The sequence below is a fragment of the Argentina silus genome, assembly GCF_951799395.1.
Source record: "Argentina silus genome assembly, chromosome: 3".
Classification (NCBI taxonomy): domain Eukaryota; kingdom Metazoa; phylum Chordata; class Actinopteri; order Argentiniformes; family Argentinidae; genus Argentina; species Argentina silus.
In genome coordinates, this window is record NC_139657.1 from 5,950,835 (window position 1) to 5,970,461 (window position 19,627).

Genomic DNA, 19,627 nt, shown 5'->3' on the forward strand with positions numbered 1-19,627 from the left:
TTTCTCACCATATATAAACACTGTCTGCTAGACACAGAACAGTGTTGTTATTCATATTTATTTTCCCATTCGATGAAATGGAGTGACACACACTGACAGTAGCATACACAAGTCAAGTCTACAGTATACAGGATTCATCACGGCTGCTGGTGGATTATTTTGTGCATTTTTCTCCACTTAAATAAAGTCTGATAGATCCATCCAGTCAAACTCTGATATCAGATCTTACAGACACAGTCAGGGTCTCTCACCATTCAGATAAAGTCTTACATTCCAGTCAATGCAGGACACACGTGACAGCAAAACTCCACATTAGACATTGCTTTTTTTATGACATAAGTGAGATTGATTTATATTACTGTACCTTGCGTTTTCAATGATACAATGAAGGAGCAATAGCACTTTACTTGCAATAACTTGACTATATCTAAGTCATATATTTAAATGAGAAATAATACAAGAGCTCTTCCTTTCTCTTATTTAGACAACTGTAGCAAGCATGCCAAATGTCATCAGATTACAGTTAAAACATTCACACAGTTCCCACAGTAAACATGAATTGTGCAAATGTCCCAAAAAAATAAAAGTGAATCAGTGCAACATAACCACAAATATACTCTGTCAAACATAACGCCAAGGACCAACACATCTATATTCATAATACCAATTCTATTAACATTGCTTATTGTATGTCAGATATTGCTTAACATACATTGCAGCTGTTACTGGTGTATATTATCAAATATCACTGTGTTTATCCTGTTTGTATTGTATTTGAAGCATGAATGTCATTTTTTTCTTCTTCTGTATAATAGACCTCTGGGTGAGTCATCGTCCTCAGTTCTGGTGTCTGGAAGTCATTTTTATGTTTCTGAACCACTTAAAGTTCAGCTTCAGGATGTTTCAATTTATAGGCAGATTGTTAATTATCTTGAGAGTAGGGTTAGGGTTAGGGTTGGGGTTGGGGTCGGGGTCAGGGTCAGGGTCAGGGTTAGGGTTGGTCTATCGGCCGGGAGAGTCTTTAATCCATAGTTCTGAGTTGTTTAGCTACTAGCTGCTTACAAAAATACAATGGGAGCGATGGGGTTGAAGAATGTTCAACATTGTAGGCGCAATCACCTCAAATTAACTAGTTACCTATTTGCCCACAAATGATGAATTTTTTTTTTAGCCCCCCCATCACTTCCATTGTATTTTTGTTAGCGTTGGCTGAAGTTAGTAGTGGCTATTTAAACAACTCTGAACCATGGATTGAAGTTGCTCCTGGCCCATAGACTACTTTCAAGGTAAGGCACCATCTGACTATAAATTGAAAGCTCCTGAAGCAACCCTTTAAAATTTAGTGACTCTTCATTTTTTTTTGCCTTTCAGACAGCTTTGCTGTTCGTGAGCCAGCAAAATCCCTGCACATATCATACTGTAACATCATCCCTATTCCAGAGCCAATTTGCGATAAAAGCATCTCTGAATGAGAGTAACAGAGCAATTCAGTCCTCTGCTAGTCTGTTTCACCCATAATGTGAGACTGAGGCTGAATAATATATTTGATAATTTAGGGTGATAGTATCAGTAGGGACCTGAGGAATTCTTGACTTGACTAGTAGATGCATCCCCCAGCACCAAGAGGACGACACAGTGCCCTCTCAAACCATGTGTTGATACACGTTTCAGACCCATAATACTTTAACAGGCATGCGTCTAAACTTCTCTTCTAACAATGTTCATATGATAGTAGGATTCCAATCATAGAAGTAAAGTAAAACGTGTGAAAATCCGTTGCCAACTGTCTGGAGTGTGGAGGCACATGCAGTGCTGCCTTGAGGATAAACTTTGATTGACATGTTGATAATGTGACAGGTCAGGCGGTCAAGAATTTCTCAGGTCGTTAAATATCAATTGTAGCTTTAGTGTCTCTTTAGTGGTGTAAAAAGTGCATTCTCTTTTAGCCGGTGACATTTCTTTCAGAGAGGTAATAAAAACAAAACATTTTAAATACATTTACACAGTGCATCATTTTGGCACAACTTAGTTCAGACTCAGGAAGTTCCCATAATCTGGGTCAGAACCCTCTGCCGGGTCCCCTCTCTTGGTTCCTCAAGACTGGGTCCTAGTATAGCTGTCTTGTTATTTGTTCTGATGGTCCCAATCCCATACCTCCTACCTACCCTTGCCTTCCTCATAGCCTGCTCCTGTCCAACCTCTTCTTGCCAGGGTTGGGATACTGGGGGTTCTCGATGACCCCCTCCCCGAACTTGAGCTCCAGGAAGGCGCGGTGGTTGTTGGGTCCGTAGGCTGTGATGCCGGCGAACGTCATGGGCACCAGCGGCTGCAGGAAGTGCTCGGGGAACTCCACGTCCTGCTTGTGCTCCGTCCACGTGTCTTTCGTCATGACCCCATTGCGTGGGTAGAAGGGCCACAGGTCCACGTGGAGGTGGTTGGCTTCGCTATACTGCACTCTGTAGAAGTCCCCCTCCACCGCGCGCTCCCACACATAGCCGTTAGCGTCCACAAGGGAGCCAGAGTCCAGGTTCTTCAGGTAGTCACAGTTGGACACATCCTCCAGGTAGATGCCCAGGTCCACATCGTAGTCCCAGGGGATGATGTCCTGGTGGCGGGCCGCCCCCAGCAGGGTCCCCCCCTCCAGCCAGTAGCGCACGCCCGAGCTCTCCAGGATGTTGATGACGTACTTGGTGGTCTCACGGAGTGCACGCAGGCAGCAGGGCGGTGTCCAGCGCTCCAGGTACAGGTACTCGGGGGTATCGTCTCGCACCGTGCCAAAGCAGCGGGCCGTCTCCTTGCCGCAGCCGTGCCACTGCTCTTTCCCATCCACCAGCAGGAGGCGCTTTAGGCCAAAGTCCCTCATCAGCCGGGATGTGGTCTCCTTCAGACGGCTGTCCGCCTTCCACTGGTTGTGGGCTGAGCTGAAGAGGGGCCGGTGGCTGGCGGCAAAGCTGGGGCTCTCCAGCAGCTTGACTTTCCAGCCACGCAGCGAGGTCTGGACGAAGAGCGAGGCCAAGAGCGGGCGCCCCAGGGGCAGCGACAGGTTGAAGAGGTCCTCTGAGCGGATGAGGACCACTGCGTCTCCCTGCAGGGCCGTGCACACGCTGCCGCTGCTCCCGGACGCGGCCGGCGTGTAGGTGGCCGTCCATTCCCTCAGGCTGACCCGCAAGTGCAGGCACTGGACGGCAGAGCGGGCCAGCACTGGGGCCGCCACCAGCCTCACAGGCCCACCGCCCTCGCCCTCCAGCTCCCGGATGAGCCTCTCCAGCACCCGGCCCTGCTCCAATTCCACCCCATCAGGCACCAGCAGCACAAACTCCGTCTGGACGTGGAACTCTGGCCTGTGGGCCTGGGGTGGCTGCTCTGGGCTGGGGGAGAGTACCAGGAGGCGGGCACCCTCTGGGAGGGCCAGGGGCGGGTAGGGCGGGGTGTCGGCCACAGCCAGGAAGGGCAGTTCGGGCCTCTGGCGGAGGAAGGAGCGCGCCACCTCCCCGACGTAGTTCTCAAAGTCCTCAAACTCCCGTAAGAGGACGGTCACGCGGGGGCTGCGGCTGTTGCCCTCTCCCCCGACCCCTCCGGGCCCGACCATCCCCCCGCCGACCCCCACCAGGCCTCCCATGCCGCCCCCCAGGCCGGAGGCAGGTAAGGCAGCCTTCCTGGAGCCCCTTCCTGGGTCCCGGCGCTTCTCCATCATCTGCTGCTGGGCCCGGGACACATAGTAGAGGATGAGCAGGTTCAGAACGATGGCTCCTGTTAGCAGGCCCTGGCAGAAACTCACACGCATGGCACCTAGCACAGCACTCGTTTCTCCCCGTCTCGCTGTTCAGAAAGCTAGTTCACCACAACGCTCAGTACCCCCATCAGAGAAGAGCTACGGCTTGATGTGTGTTTTTGAAAGGTTTATGGCCAGCTGAAGGACTTACTGAAACACACAAACACATGACACCATAACAGAGTAAAAAGAGGTCAATGTTTTCCCAATTGAGAATTTAACAAGTTTAATGGATTAATTAATTAACATGTAGACAAAGGCTACTTCAGGTGGTCCCGCTGGGACCATATATACTGAAAATGTACGCACTCACTGCAATGTAAGTCACTTTGGATAAAAGCATCAGCTAAATGGCATATATTATATAATATGATATATATAGGTGGCCATGGCACTTCGCTTCAGTAGGCATAATGTCAGTGCATTGGCTATGCAGCAGCCTTCATTCACCTAGTGTGGACTATGATATCCAAATGTCAAGAAATTAGGTGCTGTGTCCGATACATGGACTGGATTGGCCTAGTTTTCCTCAGCCAATAATTTGACCTAGATTGTATGCTTAGTTTACCTATATATTGCATCCAAACGACCAGACATAGGGATAAAGATGTTCCATGTGAGGACATAAACTCCAATAGGCTGGCATCATCACAGTGTCAACTGTATAGGCAAAAGTATGAATAGCCGAAAGTCTGCACAATGTAAATATGTATGTTATTAATCAGCAGAGATTTTATAACCAGCTGACTTGCTACCATTTCAAAATCGTTGAGGTAAACAAAAAGCATGTAGGCAGCACCTCATTGTAATACAACAATATACTTAAGCATGACTCACCTGTATCTTTACAATATAAGCATATCTCCCCGTTAAAAGTAACGTACCACAAGTCGCATAGCAAATAAGTGCATGTAGTTATAATATGTTGGCCTTTTTCATTTTCAGGGAATGCACGACCACCTAATCAGCCAATTCGCTCTCAGCATGCAGAGGACAAATCCTAAACATAACGCGGGGATATAAATACAAATAGATTTTCCGTAACTGATTAGATATGTTCTGTGTTATTCTATGGTTAAAATGTCATGCTTTAGATAGAAATCACATTTTCATTGCCGCTGTCTGCAACATTGTATCCCAGCGTTGCTATTTCGGAAATGAGCACAGGAAACTTGTGTGAGACCACAATATGGCAGGAAGCGACTTCCCTGGTTACCAGTGTAGTGCACATTGAATTGGAGCTCATTGGGAAAAGAGATCCTCGTTGAAGCCGAAGCAGAGATCTATTTACTTATAGCTCATTATTTGGCACCTTTTCCATATGAGCTCTAGGATTTCTCTGAGGAAGGAAGGAAGAAAGAGGGGTAGAGAGCTAGTGCTGGGTTGAAAGGGACGGGGTTGTTATTATTATCGCTGCCTGTTTTCACCTCCTTGTCCTGGCGAGAGTTCGAACGCTAAAATGGAGGCGGAAAGATCCGGTGGAGTAGCGGGTGGAACGAACCAGAACTCTGGAGGGAGCGGCGTGGGGCGCAACCCGAACGGGCCGAAATCAGTAGTCGGGCAGGCGACAACAGCAGCGACCGCCGCCGCGGCGGCAGCAGCCGGGGCGATGGCTGGATCGTCGCAGCCTCGGGAACCTCAAGACGGGGACGCAGGCCTATCGCTTCCTGGGATTTTGCACTTTATCCAGTTCGAATGGGGACGCTTCCAGGCAGAGAAGTATCGTTGGGAAGCCGAGAGAGACGAACTCAGGGTAATTTGTAATCCTATCCAGCGTTCATTATAGGCTACATTTACAGAAAAGGCCATCGATGTCCATATCCTACAAAAGTCACGACCGCTCCTTCACACTCAACCGATCAGAATAGCCTGCCGTTGTCCAGATTATAATGGCAAGGGCTGTTATCTTTTGACATCTACAACGGTGTCACAAGATAGCATGAACGAATATATAGTTCAGTTGCTTTGATGTATAGTGCTTTGACGCACTATTTTGCGACCAAGCAAAGCAAATATTTAACAATTTCTCGCGGAGATGTAGGTTTATCTCACCACTGTAGAGGGATTAATGTGAAAAAAAATGTTTTGGCTACATTTAAAGGCAGAAGGACGTTTGACGAAAAGGCGTGTGGAGCTGCACTGTCACTGTCTAGACACCCCTTGAACCCATTTAAAGCGCAGCCAGATTTGAGAATGTCGCTATTACTAGAGCGGATCACACAGGTGGAGGTGTCTATAAACCACGTCGGGCGGCTAAACGTTATTAACGGTCATAAAATGAACGGAAGTGGGTTAGTTGGCAGGCTGGGCCACTTCTGTCGTCTATTCCGCTTTATGTGTTCTATTTTTCCTATGTGCGAGATTATGGTTGGTCACGTGACCCACTGTCAATTATAACTGGGACTCAGTAATGCGAATGTGTTCGTAAATCCCGAAGCCACACACACACAAAAAGCCAATGACGTAATGCGGTTCCTGCCGTTTACACACACTCGCGTTTTCGCTCTGCCTCGGAAGCCCAAAGCATGTTTTTTCAGTCCTCTTACTCCATATGTGGCCTCACCCCTGTCATCACCGTTTTTTTTTGTTGGTATAATTATGCTGAATGATCTTCTTCTGTTTGAATAGGAGCTTGGCTATGCATAGAATGCTATCCTATAGCCCCCATATGTCAGTGTATTGCACTCTCCCTCTTACTCCTGTGCCTATATAGCTATAAATAGGAACTTGATGAAATATGGATGAACAATAACAAACTGGCCGTGCTACATGGTTCTTAAAGGAGAGTGTGAATGGAAGTCGGAAGTATGCCACCATCACTAGAGCTTTTATACTGGGAAGTGTGTGTGTGTGTGTGTGTGTGTGTGTGTGTGTGTGTGTGTGTGTGTGTGTGTGTGTGTGTGCGAGCGCGCTCTGTGTTACTGTGTCCAATTAGCAATAGAGCACGAGGAGCGGTTGAGTGCCCCGTTTAAGCAGTGGCCTAGCTTATATAAGGACCCCAGTGGCTGCTAAAATAGGGAAAGCCCTGTGGCATAGAGATGCACACACATACATTACACACACAAGGCGAGCCCAGCGCATGTTTCCCTGCCAGGGTTCTCCTCCGAGCCTACAATGTGCAACTGTCCGAATCCTGATTGTGTCTACATGAAAGGTCAGGTGTAAATGGAAAAAAGACACATTGTGATTGGATCGCAATCCCGTCAGTGAAACCGCCTCCAGAGGTGGACGAGCTGGCGTTGTGGCCCCATCAAGGGCAAGTGGAAATGCAATCCGGACACAGAGGTCGTTAACCACATTCTGCTCAACTTAAGACATGTGACCACAGACCGTAAGAAGGGACATTTTAAACAAAATCCAATCACAATGCAGACATGGAGGTCAGATAAATTGCTGTGGTGTAAAATACGAGCTGGCCAAATCCGATCATTGTCAGATCATATGTGATCCGATCACAGGACGCATGTCAATGCAAGGTGAAAATGGTGTGTGTGTGTGTGTGTGTGTGTGTGTGTGTGTGTGTGTGTGTGTGTGTGTGTGTGTGTGTGTGTGTGTGTGTGTGTGTGTGTGTGTGTGTGTGCGTCAGACTATGCGTTTTTTTTTAGGGGGTATCAGGTCGGTAAAGGGGGACACCTGTGCCACTCTGTCTCTAGTGGCAGGCCAGAGGGCTGGGGCTCTGCTGGCTCTCACTGGGGCGTGTGTGTGTGTGTGTGTGTGTGTGTGTGTCAGACTATGCGTTTTTTTTTAGGGGGAATCAGGTCGTTAAACGGGGACACCTGTGCCACTCTGTCTCCATTGACAGGCTACAGAGCCGGGGCTTTGCTGCCTCTCACTGGGCCAGGTGTGTGAGCGAGGGAGTGAGCCGGGACAGGTGGCACTGGCCTCGTCCTCTAGAGCACTGCCACCAACCCCCCTGCCCCCCCCCCTCCTCATCTCTCTCTCTCTTTCCCTCCCAGTGCAGCTGCAGCAGAGTCTCTTAGATGACTCCAGCGCTAGTAGGACACAGGGGGGGGGGGAGCAACTGTGGGTTTATACTAATGATTCACACTAGCATGTACCGCTAAGAATAAAGCTGTGTTCGCCATGCGTTCTAAATGCTGAGTGTGCACATAAGAATACAGCCTATCTCTGTTTCCAAGTGCTGCTCCCCTGTAGAACTGCACACAGAGAGAGAGAGAGAGAGACCAAACATTTACTCACTTGATTTGAGTATGCAGTGGAGCAGTCAAGAATATACCCTGGTGTTTACTTTGGTGAGGTCGGTTTGTGTTAGCTTAGCATTTATTTTTTTTCGTCTCCATTACTTGGTGTCTGCCTCGCAGGAGCCCTCTGTCAGCCCCTCAGAGAAACTGGAGAGTCGGGTCAACAACAACTCTCCAACTCCCTTGATTCAGAAGTGCTTCACGGCCCGCGTAGAATGAGTCATGTGAAGTACACTTCACCTCTGTTCGCTAGTTTAGCAGCCCCCTAGAGCTAGGCCTTTTATAGAAGGGTCAAAACCTGTACGTTTTCTCCAGTTAGGAGACATCAGGGTTCTCAGGTTCTCTCTCCTCTTTCCCAGTTTAATGAATGAACTGCTCGTACTGTGACTTCACTGGTGACCCAGATGACATCACATCCTGTTGGGGGGCCTGTTGAGTCTCATCTCTAATTAACAGCTCAGAACACTCATGCATGACACAGATGCATACGGTACAGTAGAGCTCTCGCCCACACATACGCTGAAGTCACTGTACACTCCCAGGCTCAGACACTGACTACACAGCAGCTCTGTGTGTGTGTGTGTCTCTCTCTCTCTCTCCTATCTCTCATTCTCTCAAATCCCTCTCTTGCGCGCACACACACACACACACACACACACACACACACACACCCTACATATTAGAACTAGGGTTGTCAAACGATAAATAATAAATGTATGGAGTTAATCGCATGGTTTGCTGTGATTAATCATAAATTAATTGCAAATGTTGGTTTGGTCAAATTTCAGCCGTAATTTAAAGATGAAAACAAACTCTACATTGGGTTGTAGATGACATATAAAGGGTAGAAAACGCCAAATAATCAGATGTTTTCTACCAGTAACTATTCAGCCAGGTGTGATACAAGTCTATGTACCTATGTAACTGGTTAAGTACAGTTAAATAACATAAATAAATAAAGCAATTGTAATTTGTACCTACTCCTCCATATCCATGGTATTCAACATGGCAAGCTACTGTATACAATGGGGATGGGATGGGGATGGGATTCCCAGCTGAGAGTCACAACAACAACAACAACAACAATTCATAAAAAGTCCCCCATGTTTCTGATTGAATTTCTGTACTATAGGAACTTGACTAACTGTCAAATCTCTTCAGCCTACGACAAGAACTAGGTCTATATTTAAAAATGTAAAGAGTGGGACATAGAAGACAAGTTAACCACGCTGGGCACAGACAGTGCGCACAGCAAGATGGACTGCGCACAGTTTGCAGGTCTGTTTCCCTCCGAGACAGCCTCTCCATTTGATGGACAAGGCACTGCACAGAATCACTGATCTACCGTACAAATCACCTGCTGCAAGAAATAACCACCGATCATTGATCAATATCAGCGAATCTGTGCAGTGCCTTGCTGAGGCTTAGAAAACCCCTTGGCTAAATGTGGCATGGATGTGGGCGCTTCATTAGTGTGTGTTGGCCTGTCCTTCTTGCTGCATGTCCATGCACGCGTTCAGCGGAACGGCCTACAAACTTTTGGGGGAAATTATGTTAATGGAGCTATAAAAAAATAACACGTTCCATGACACGCGTGATGGAATTATTTATATCCTCAGGAATTTTTAATCTCAGGAATTAAGCCTCCCCCCCCCCCCCTACACACACACACACACACACACACACACACATACACACACACACACACACACACACACACACTCAAACACACTTAAACTCCATGTCCCAGAAAAGTCCTCTGCTCTATTTGTTGGCTGATGGTGAGTCTCGGAGGGATGGAGGGAGGACAGTGGAGAGGCGGAGGAGAGCTGCCCTTGACCCTGTTCTAAGAGAGGCTGGTAGAGATGGGGGGGGGGGGGGCGGACTTAGTAAATGTGTCAGGCCTCCTCCTCAGTAGGCCAACATCTGAAAAGGTTAGCACTCCTTTACAATCAAACACACACTCTCTCTCTCTCTCTCTCTCTCTCTCTCGCTCCAGAAAGCATAGCGCGTTGTGCATTTTAAACATTGTTATTACAACATATGTGTATTATACAAATGGCTTATTTTACCAAAGATTTTTTTAGTGGTAGACGTTGTGCACCCTGGGACTACTATAACTATATAGCCACTGCAGGCATGCACAGACAGGTTTGTCAGTGATATGTTTCATATTTCCTAATATACATTTGTGAAAGTAGCTGAACAACAAAGCACAAGTAAGTGGGATGATATTTCTGTGTGTGTGTGTGCGCGCCCGGAAAATAAACCCATGTCAGATTGCAGGGTACCAGTGTAGATGGAGGCCAGTGGGAGTTTGTCTCTCCAGGAACAGAGTGTGACAGGGCCAGAGGTGGGAGTGTGATGGTTATCTGGCCGACTGGAAGGAGGTGTGTGGAGATGATGAGTGTGTTTGTGTGTATCTAAGGCATGACGGTATGACAGGTTGTAGCTCGTCCCAGTGTCAGGGGAGGAACAGAACCCTGCCCCCCTAAACGACACACATTCCACACTCCTCTCCACACCGCCCCCCTCTCCCCACCGCCCCCTCTCCCCACCGCCCCCTCTCCACACCGCCCCCTCTCCACACCGCCCTCTCTCCCCACTGCTCTCCTGCCTTCGCTCAGAGCCGTAAGGCTAAAGGTACTTTTAAACACAGCTTCACAGAGTCCGTTTGAACCTGTAAATGAGCTGCAAAAGCCCGATGCCTCGGGACTGACCCACAAATAAGATGGATTAGCAGTTCTGACCAGTAGGACTAGTGCTCCAAAAAGCTTGTGTAGAACCATGTCGGGCATGACTAGAACTCCCGATTCAGCAGGAGAATCGGTATGACGTGGCCTTCCAGATGAGGGCATTCCAGACATTTGGGCCTACTCTGCTGTGTCTCAATTCACTAACTGTGTGTGCGTGTGCGTGTGTGTGTGGGCGCGCGCGCGTGCGTGCATGTGCGTGTGTGCTTGGCCTTATGCAAAAGTTCATCATGATAGCGGTAGCTCCTCTATAGAACCTGTAGCCTATATTCTATAATACATTTGATGCCCTCATGAAACTCTGACTAACTGTCATCTACTGTTTATTAACTCTGCCAAACAAAAGGTCATGCCAGCAGAGGCAGAGATGATCCAGTTGGACTGACGAATGTTGGAATGGAATGTTCTCAAAAAGGGGTCAGGTTAGCCATTTCAACCACAGTGCAGTAATCAGGCTTATAAGATACTCGTAAGCAGTGAGGTGTATTACGTTTGAGGTGGTAGGCGTAATAGTACTGACAACCCATTGCTTGCTTGAATCCAGTTTGTTTCTCTGTGGGCCTAATATCTATGATCTCCTCCTCGTGTAGACCTAAGTGCGAGTCAGCCCCATGAGACAGCATTTTTAGACTGCCCTACTTTTTGCACGGGCTCTCGTTGTGTATCTCTGAGGCGTGTGCTTGGCTGTCTCAGAAGAACACACAGACACAGACACACACACACACACACACACACACAGAAATGGACTGTAAAACGAATGGGCCGGGAGGGGGGAAAGAGAGAAAAGGAGAACAAGAGACTGACAGAGCGGGGGAGAAAAAAAGGGAGAGAGCGCTGCAGCTGCCATTTGTAGGCCATCCACTCATCTCTCCATCAACAGCGATACTGTCTTTCCGCTGCGTCGGTTCGATGTTGTTTTGATTTTGAATGCCGATGCCAAACCGGATGCACTTATTCTTAGGCCACTAGATGGCACTGTGAACATTGCCCCAATGAAAGGGTCCAGTTCCAGACCTGTTTTAAATCCATCCTTCCTTCCTTCCTCCCCTCCTCTTTTCCTCCCTTTCTTCCATCCTTCCTTCCTTCCTTCCTTCCTTCCTTCCTTCCTTCTTTCCTTCCTCCCTCCCTCCCCTCCTTCCTTCCTTCCGTCCCCTACTTTCTTGAAGCGACCACTAGTCTGCTTTTGTTATTGCTGAAACTAAGTAATGGGATTGGCTTCACTTAGGCCTATCCAGTCTTATACATATCAGTGAATACTTCAAGGGAAGGATGCATGTTTTAAAGTGTTTGATCAGGGCCAGTGTCTGTTGTTTATCCCGTTCTGCTCCATTATCGTTTCCCATCCAGATGTCTGGTTAGGGCTTGGTCAGGAGAAGTTACAAATATAGACCAACGCTCTACCAACCCGCTACTTAGCCTCTTGAGGTCTGCAGGGATAAAGTCAGTGCTGGTTGCGAAACCAAGCTCGCAATATTTGGGGGATTTTTTTTCTGGGCGCAAATGTGTTGTTGAGGACTTTGTCGATGTGAAAAGTGACACAAACCACCTTTATTCATCGAGAACAGGAAAATGCTACCTGTTCAGACATCTTAGTGACAGACAGTTGCTTTTGTGCTTGTGTTCTAGTGTGTGTTTTATGAGTGTAAATTGTGTGTGTGTTTGTTTTTGACCGTGTGCGTGTGTGTGTGTGTGTGTAGGCTCAGGTGGCGTTCCTGCAGGGGGAGAGAAAAGGGCAGGAGAACATGAAACAAGACCTGGTGAGGCGGATCAAGATGCTGGAGTACGCTCTCAAACAGGAGAGGTGAGAGATACGTGCGCGCGCACACACACACACACACACACACACACACACACACACGTTTGACTCAATTGCAGCGTTTTTGTACTCTATAACACTGCCCTGTTGTGGACTTAGGGCCAAACACCAGAAATTGAAGACAGGCAGCGACCAGAGCCCAGGGGAGAAGAAACCAGAGACAGAGGCAGAACAAGGTATATAGGCTTTATGTATGCTCTAAGTATACTCTGCGTAGGCTTTATGTATGCTCTAAGTATACTCTGCGTAGGCTTTATGTAGATTCTAGGTATGCTCCCTCGGAAGACCTCCTTATAAGGTCATATTAGTTTGTCAGCTCATACTTGGTGATGTCAGAGCAGGTTACTTCACTGTGTAGGCTGATTGCAACACCAGGTCTGATTGCAACAGAGAAAAGAACCTCTGAATATGGGTGTAGTGGGATCAAAGTTACTTGGCCGTCGTTGGCATCCTGAAAAAACCTAGTATCTCCCTAAAAAGACAACTTTACAGGAAGATTGATTTAACTTCCATTTTATTTTGGATTTTCACAATGTGACATGAATCACGAGGCATCTTGAAAATCATTTTGATCGTCCCAGTTTCATGACTCAAGGACCAATGGGGAGCTTTCAATGAATGGCAAAAGAAAAATGGCAAAAACAGAAAAAGTGTTTGTAGATACCAGGTCTTTCGCCATGCTTCTGAGAAAGAAGAAACCTACTGTACTGTTCTGTCCCAACCCTAGCTGTGCGGAGGTGTGTGCTTAGGGCATTGTTGTGCTTCTCTCATGTTGCCTTCCATTACGTCATGTATGACTTCTGACATCCCTCTGCCCTACAGTGCCCAATGGGCCGTCAGACTCTGACTCAGAGCAAGCCAATCAGATGTCCTGGAAGGAGGGTCGTCAGCTACTGCGCAAGTAAGGGTTCCCCATAGAGTGGTGTCATCCACACTGTTAGAAAGGTAGAATGGGTCTGAATTTGGAAGCTAATACTGTGTCCTCTGTGTGTGTGTGTGTCCTGTGTGTGTGTGTGTCCTGTGTGTGTGTGTGTCCTGTGTGTGTATGTGTGTGTCCGTGTGTGTGTAGGTACCTGGAGGAGGTGGGCTACTCAGACACCATCCTGGACATGCGTTCCAAGCGGGTGCGCTCCCTCCTGGGGCGCACCAGCCCCGAGGCCAACGGCCCCCCGCCCAGCGAGCCCTCCCCGGACCCCGAGCCCCTGACAGGGGGGGAGTCGCTGCTCGTCAGACAGATAGAGGAGCAGATCAAGAGGTGAGACGCTGTGCCCTAGCTCTGTGTACTTTAAAGGGGAAATCTGGGATTCTCTACCAGGGGGCGCTGTGTGTGCCAAGGCCATTTGCTTTTCCACATTCACTCCTATTTGGTGCTTAGTCCGGGCCTATGTGGTGCTTAGTCCGGGCCTATTTGGTGCTTAAAACTCTGGCTTTTAGCCTCCTCTACCCCCATGGTCCTTGTAAACCCAAACAGGGCTCGGGGGCGCGGTTTAGAGCGAGAGTGACATGTTCTTATCAGCCAAGTGCTTTAGTTGGATACTGAACTTGGTGGGTGGCAAGCATAATCCAAGTTTGCTCGCTGTAACTACACTATCGAATTGATTTGAAGGGCGCTTTTTACAAATAACATAAACGTAAGTGACCAGAACCTGTTGGGAAACGGTAGGGTTTGAAATGTTTTGCTAGTGTCTCTGAGTAGCCACCTTACAAACTGCAGAATGTAAACAAACTATACTAGGGGGCGGGACTAAGCCCAGCTGTGGATATTCAAACAGGCTTGTTCACGAGGCTCAAAGCGCCGGGCTTTGAGCACTAGCTGGCCGCTAGTCAGCCCTGGCATGCACTGGCACCTCTGTCGAAAAGCGGATATTGATATCAGACCTGGCTTCAAATAGTTTCGGAAATCATTTCAAGTAATTATCTGTGCTTGATTGTGTTTGCCCAGTGTAATTGAACCGATGGAATAGTCCCAGAAGTGCAAACCCCCGTCCGTCTGGTACTCCAGGCAGGCTCAAGCAAACACAATTTAAAAGAAAAATTGACCCAGGTCTGATTGATGTGATATCATATTCTAAATTAATTTAGAATTACTCAGCGCAACTGCATTGAGGGAGTATTTGGATCCCATATCCACTGAACGTGCCTTTTAATCCAAGTTTTGTGTCAAAATGCTTCATCATGGATCTAAATGTAGAAGTAAATATAGTCTTTCTATCAGGACAGCTATGAGGCTCTTGTGTGAAATGTAATGTTCGATATTTGTTTAATGTTTTGGGACTCTGTGTGTGTGTTCGGGGTGCAGGAACGCAGGGAAGGAGACCTCTAAGGAGCGTCTGGGTGGCTCGGTGCTGGATAAGATCCCTTTTCTTCACGGTTGTGAGGATGACGAAGAGGACGACAGTGATGAGGAAGATGACTTCCAGGGCGTGGCCACTGACTGTATCGATGGGCCGCGCAAGAACAAGAAGCCTCGCGTTAAGGTCTGATTAATTATCTCTCTCTCTCTAGATTGTATAGAGATTGTTGTCAGGGTATGGGAATTTCTTCCTGCATGTTTGTGTAAATCCATTGAATTCTTGTATGTGTGTGAGTGTGATTGTGAGTGTGTGAGAGAGAGATTGCATATTGTGTTGGTGTACATAAGGTGTAATCGTTTATCCCCTACCCCCCTCTCTTTCTCCAGACTGAGCCCATGACCACAGACCTGGACCCCGACGATGAGGAGGATGAAGATGACTCTGAGGACGCCCTGAGCGAGTTTGACTTCCTAGGCTCGGGGGAGGAAGGGGAGGGGGCGGGAGAGGCCCGGATCTCAGGGGACGGCCGGGAGTTAGGTACGCTGTCGTCGCCATAGCCACGACAACAACCTCTGTATGTCTTATCTACCCCCCCCCCCTGCCCCACCCGTCTCTCCATTCTTATCTTTTCTCTGTCTGTTTTTAGGGAGTCAAGGACTCTGATTTTTTGAACAAAAAAAAAAGCCAATAAACCATTGTTCTATGTCAAACTGTCGTCTCTCTGTGCCTGTTTCACTCTTTGGGATTTGCGACTGTTATTTTTGTCTTTCTGTTTATCTGGAAGCCTATTCTACATGTGGCCTTTTTATTTTTTATTTATCGATTTCATCTTTGTGGATGTAATGCATGTGATGTTGTCTGTCTACTTTTCATCATCTCTTTGTCTGTTTCTTTCGCCGTCTGTTCCTTTTTGTTCTCTGTGTCTCTCTTTCTTTCCCCCTTTCCATCTGTTCTGTCCTCTTCTTCTCCTTTATGTCTGTCAATTTCTTGTGTCTCTGTGTCGTCTCTGTCTTCCCCTCCTCTCCCATCTCTCTTTCTCTCCTTCTCTCTCCTTCTCACATAATTTTCTCTCCCTATATCCTCTCCCCCCCATCTCTCTCTGTCTGTCTCTTTCTTGTGTCTCTGTGTCATCTCTGTCCTCTGCTTCTCTCTCTCTCTCTCTCTCTCTCTCTCTCTCTCTCTCTCTCTCCCTCCCTCCCCTCTGCATGACCGGCTGTCTTGTGTCTCTCTCCTCCTCCGGTCGTGGGTCTCTCAGAGAACCGCAGGAACAAGTTACAGGGCATGATGTCGGACTTCCCCCCCAAACCCTCCCCGCCCCCCTCTGTGTCGGGACAGTCTCGCTCCGGTGAAGGTAAGACACACTCCCCCGCCCCCACCCCATCTCTCTCCCCCTATCTTTTTCCTGGACTTCTGCTAGACGGGTTCTGGTCCCATCTTGTTACTGATATCCATGCTTCTATGCAGGTATTGTATGTTGTTGCACATTTAAGTCATTTACATATATACAGTGCCCTGCGCAAGTAACGGGACAGTGAATAATTTGTTTCTTCTTTTGGCTCTTTGAGGTTCAAGTAGAGATTAGCTTTTATTTAAGGGTATTTTTGGTACAGTACATGTTGGTTTCACCATTCAGAAATTACAACACTTTTTATACATAGTCCCCCTATTTCAGGGCACCAATGTGAAACCAACCATGTACACAAATACTCTCAAATAAAAGCTGAGAATCTCTAACTTTATCTCCGTTTAATGCCATTGTAATTCAGTTCAATAATTTCAAATCCAAACTTTAGTAGTATAGAGTATAGAGCCGAAATAAGAAAAAACGCTTCACTGTCCCATTACTTACTCAGGGCACTGTATAACACCTTCAAAGTAGTATTTTACATTTTATAATTTTGTATTTTATGTCTTTTAATTGCTGCAATATTCAAGAATATGTTTCTAATAGTGTTAATCCTTTATTTTTTTTTCTCCTCATCTCCTGCCCCTTTATCGACGCTGAACTTTTTTTTTTTTTTTTTTTAAATACTCACTGCTGTCTATCCTCCTCTCCTCTAGGTGGCGCTCTGGGTTTTTCCTCTGACGTCTTCATACTGGACGCTGTCGGGGGAGGGGACATGAACCTGGGGGAGCTGGCCGACCTCACCGTGGCCAATGACAACGATCTCAGCATGGATGTCAGTGTGAGTACATTAGCCCCCCCCCCCCACACACACACACACACACACAAACACCAGGGTTTCCGTTAGCCAGATAAATAAAAAGCCGATAAATAAAATAGTTGTTGGCCAAATTGTCAGGGATGTAACATAATGGACTGTGACCATTGTCACGAACTCCACTAGCCAGCCACCTGTGAACGCTAGCCTACTTGTATGTTTTCACTTGAGTCGTAAGGGTATGCAGACAGTGTTGAATGTCATGTGATGTGACCTGGGGAGGCAATTGGCTACTTCCCAGACTCCAGGGCAAGCTCTGTCGAAGCCCCACAGTCAGCCAGCCCAAACGGATGATGGTTGTTCACAGGGTGAAAAGTAATAACCCATAACACGCAAAAGAATACACTTCCCTCTGGAAGTAATGGGACAGTCTAGTTCATAAGTAATGGGACAGTGAAGCATTTTTTCTCCTTTTGGCTCTACACTCCAAAAGTTTGGATCTATGGGTGTCCGGTAAATGTCTCAAATGTCTGGAAAATTCTAATGTTGCCGGTCATTTGTCCGGCGCCAAGTCTTCCTGCCGGAAACCCTGACACACACACACACACACACACACACACACACACACACACACATTCATGCACATGTCTGACTCCAACGTGTGTGTGTGTGTGTGTCCCATGTATGTGTGTGTGCTTGCGCATTTGTTTGTTTGTGTGTGTGTGTGCGTGTAGCTGCAGGACAACCGGGAGGAGTTCAAGAAGACGTGGAACCCTCGCTTCACGCTGCGCAGCCATTTTGACGCCATCCGGGGGCTGACGTTCCACCCCAGCCAGGCAGTGCTGCTCACGGCCTCCGAGGACGGAACGCTCAAGCTGTGGAACCTTAACAAGGCCATGCACTCCAAGAAGTAAGAGCACCAATGTGTGTGTGTGTGTGTGTGTGTGTGTGTGTGTGTTACCTTTGTAGACATTAACTATAGGTTAGAAAGGAGTGTGTTACCTTGATAAGCATGTAATTCATCAACCATTTGCCCTCAGGAATGCAGCGCTGGACGTTGAGCCTATCTACACATTCAGAGCCCACAGGTGAGCACACACACACACACACGCACACGCACACGCACACGCACACAAAAACAAAATAAATGAATGTAAAGATGTTACCAACTATAGCTGTGTGTGTGTGTGTGCTGCGTACAGTGGTGCCGTCCTGGCTCTGGCCATGGGGGAGGATGGAGAGTCGTGCTACAGCGGGGGTCTTGACGGCACGGTGCGCTGTTGGAAGATCCCCGACCTCAACGTGGATCCTTACGACAACTACGGTCAGTCCCAAAGCTCTCCTGTCATCTCCTTTCCTCTCCCCTTCTCCTCTCCTCCTTTCCTCTCCTCTCCTCTCTCCTCAGTTCTCAATATGAGTGAGTAGAGTAAATTATCTGTGAAGTGGGATGTAGACTAGACCTACTACTTTTTACATGTGGATGTTAAAAATAGGCACAGGGGATGCGGTGACTTAGCTTCAAAGATGGCAGATGGTTGAACAACGACCGGCATCACAGACTCTCATTACTCTGAGTAAAATCATCTGCTCATTTTGATTTTGGATAGGTTGCCAAATGTCCAAAGGAAGGATTAAACATTGGATTCCAAATCATTTTATTAATTTACTTTGATGTTGCTGTGTTCCTCCTTTATACCTTGATGTAATTGCATGAAATACTGTAAATGGTCTGATCATGAACAAAATCCAAAACTCCAAAATTGTCCACAACAAGAAATCCTCACTGGCACCCGTATTTATGTGTAAAATAGCACCTGTTATCTTTTATGGCTGTTAAAGTGTGTTGTGTGTGTGTTGTGTGTGTGTTGTGTGTGTTTTGTGTGTTGTGTGTGTGTTGTGTGTGTGTGTGTGTGTGTGTGTGTGTGTGTTGTGTTGTGTAGACCCAGGCATAGAAAGCAGTGTATTGGCAGGTCATGAGGACTCTGTGTGGGGTCTGGCGTACTCGACCCCCCACCGTCGCATAGCCTCCTGCTCGGCAGATGGAACCGTACGCATCTGGGACCCCCAGAACTCTGCCCCCTGTCTGTCCGTCTTCAACAAGGAGAAAGGTGAGTACACCTGTGTGTGTGCGCGTGTGCGTGTGCCCCTGTCTCTCTGACTGTATCCTAACTTGGTCCTCTCTCCCCTCCTTTTCATCAGAGCACGGCACTCCCACCTCGGTGGCCTTTGTGACCTCTGACCCCTCGCAGGCCGTGGTGTCGTATGACGGTGGCGAGACGCTGCTCTACGACCTCAACACGGAACAGAGCATCATGGCCCTGGAGACCCAGACCAAGGACGGTGAGTAGAAAACTGGTAGAATACTGGTGGAAAACTGGTAGAATACTCTAGAATACTGGTAGAATACTGGTGGAAAACTGGTAAAATACTGGTGGAGTAGAATACTGATGCCTTCAGAATGTAGTTTGTTGAACTTACTTTTGGTTCAAACCGTACATTTTTCCCACAAGGATTCAAACAGCTAATATAAGCAATGTGTAACTTATAGTCTTAACGTTTCTTGTACCTTTACTTGTCCAATTACATAGCAAATGATCCAATGTGATTGGATCGGATTCAAAACATTGT

At 47.4% G+C, this 19,627-nt stretch overlaps 2 protein-coding genes across 3 annotated transcripts in view; one reads left to right on the plus strand and one right to left on the minus strand.

The window, feature by feature from the left end:
• fkrp (fukutin related protein) lies at nt 1-5,385 on the minus strand. 2 transcript variants are annotated; one of them, XM_083667107.1, is made up of 2 exons: nt 5,274-5,385; nt 1-3,922 (listed from the first exon to the last, which is right to left on the minus strand). In XM_083667107.1, exon 2 carries the CDS (start codon nt 3,782-3,784, stop codon nt 2,177-2,179), a length of 1,608 nt encoding a protein of 535 aa, XP_083523233.1. In that variant the 5' UTR covers nt 3,785-3,922; nt 5,274-5,385; the 3' UTR covers nt 1-2,176. The 2 variants fall into 2 exon arrangements, with proteins under 2 accessions (XP_083523233.1, XP_083523234.1); XM_083667108.1 differs by lacking the exon at nt 5,274-5,385 and adding an exon at nt 4,610-4,824.
• strn4 (striatin, calmodulin binding protein 4) overlaps nt 4,990-19,627 on the plus strand; it is a 19,873-nt gene continuing 5,235 nt past the window's right edge. The window contains exons 1-14 of the mRNA XM_083667106.1: nt 4,990-5,525; nt 12,425-12,528; nt 12,643-12,719; nt 13,366-13,444; nt 13,613-13,798; nt 14,843-15,020; nt 15,224-15,374; nt 16,093-16,188; nt 16,899-17,023; nt 17,734-17,909; nt 18,040-18,087; nt 18,202-18,323; nt 18,940-19,107; nt 19,199-19,339. Coding sequence (XP_083523232.1) covers nt 5,232-5,525; nt 12,425-12,528; nt 12,643-12,719; nt 13,366-13,444; nt 13,613-13,798; nt 14,843-15,020; nt 15,224-15,374; nt 16,093-16,188; nt 16,899-17,023; nt 17,734-17,909; nt 18,040-18,087; nt 18,202-18,323; nt 18,940-19,107; nt 19,199-19,339 — 1,945 coding nt within the window. The 5' untranslated portion in view covers nt 4,990-5,231. The remainder of the gene's footprint in view (nt 5,526-12,424; nt 12,529-12,642; nt 12,720-13,365; nt 13,445-13,612; nt 13,799-14,842; nt 15,021-15,223; nt 15,375-16,092; nt 16,189-16,898; nt 17,024-17,733; nt 17,910-18,039; nt 18,088-18,201; nt 18,324-18,939; nt 19,108-19,198; nt 19,340-19,627) is intronic.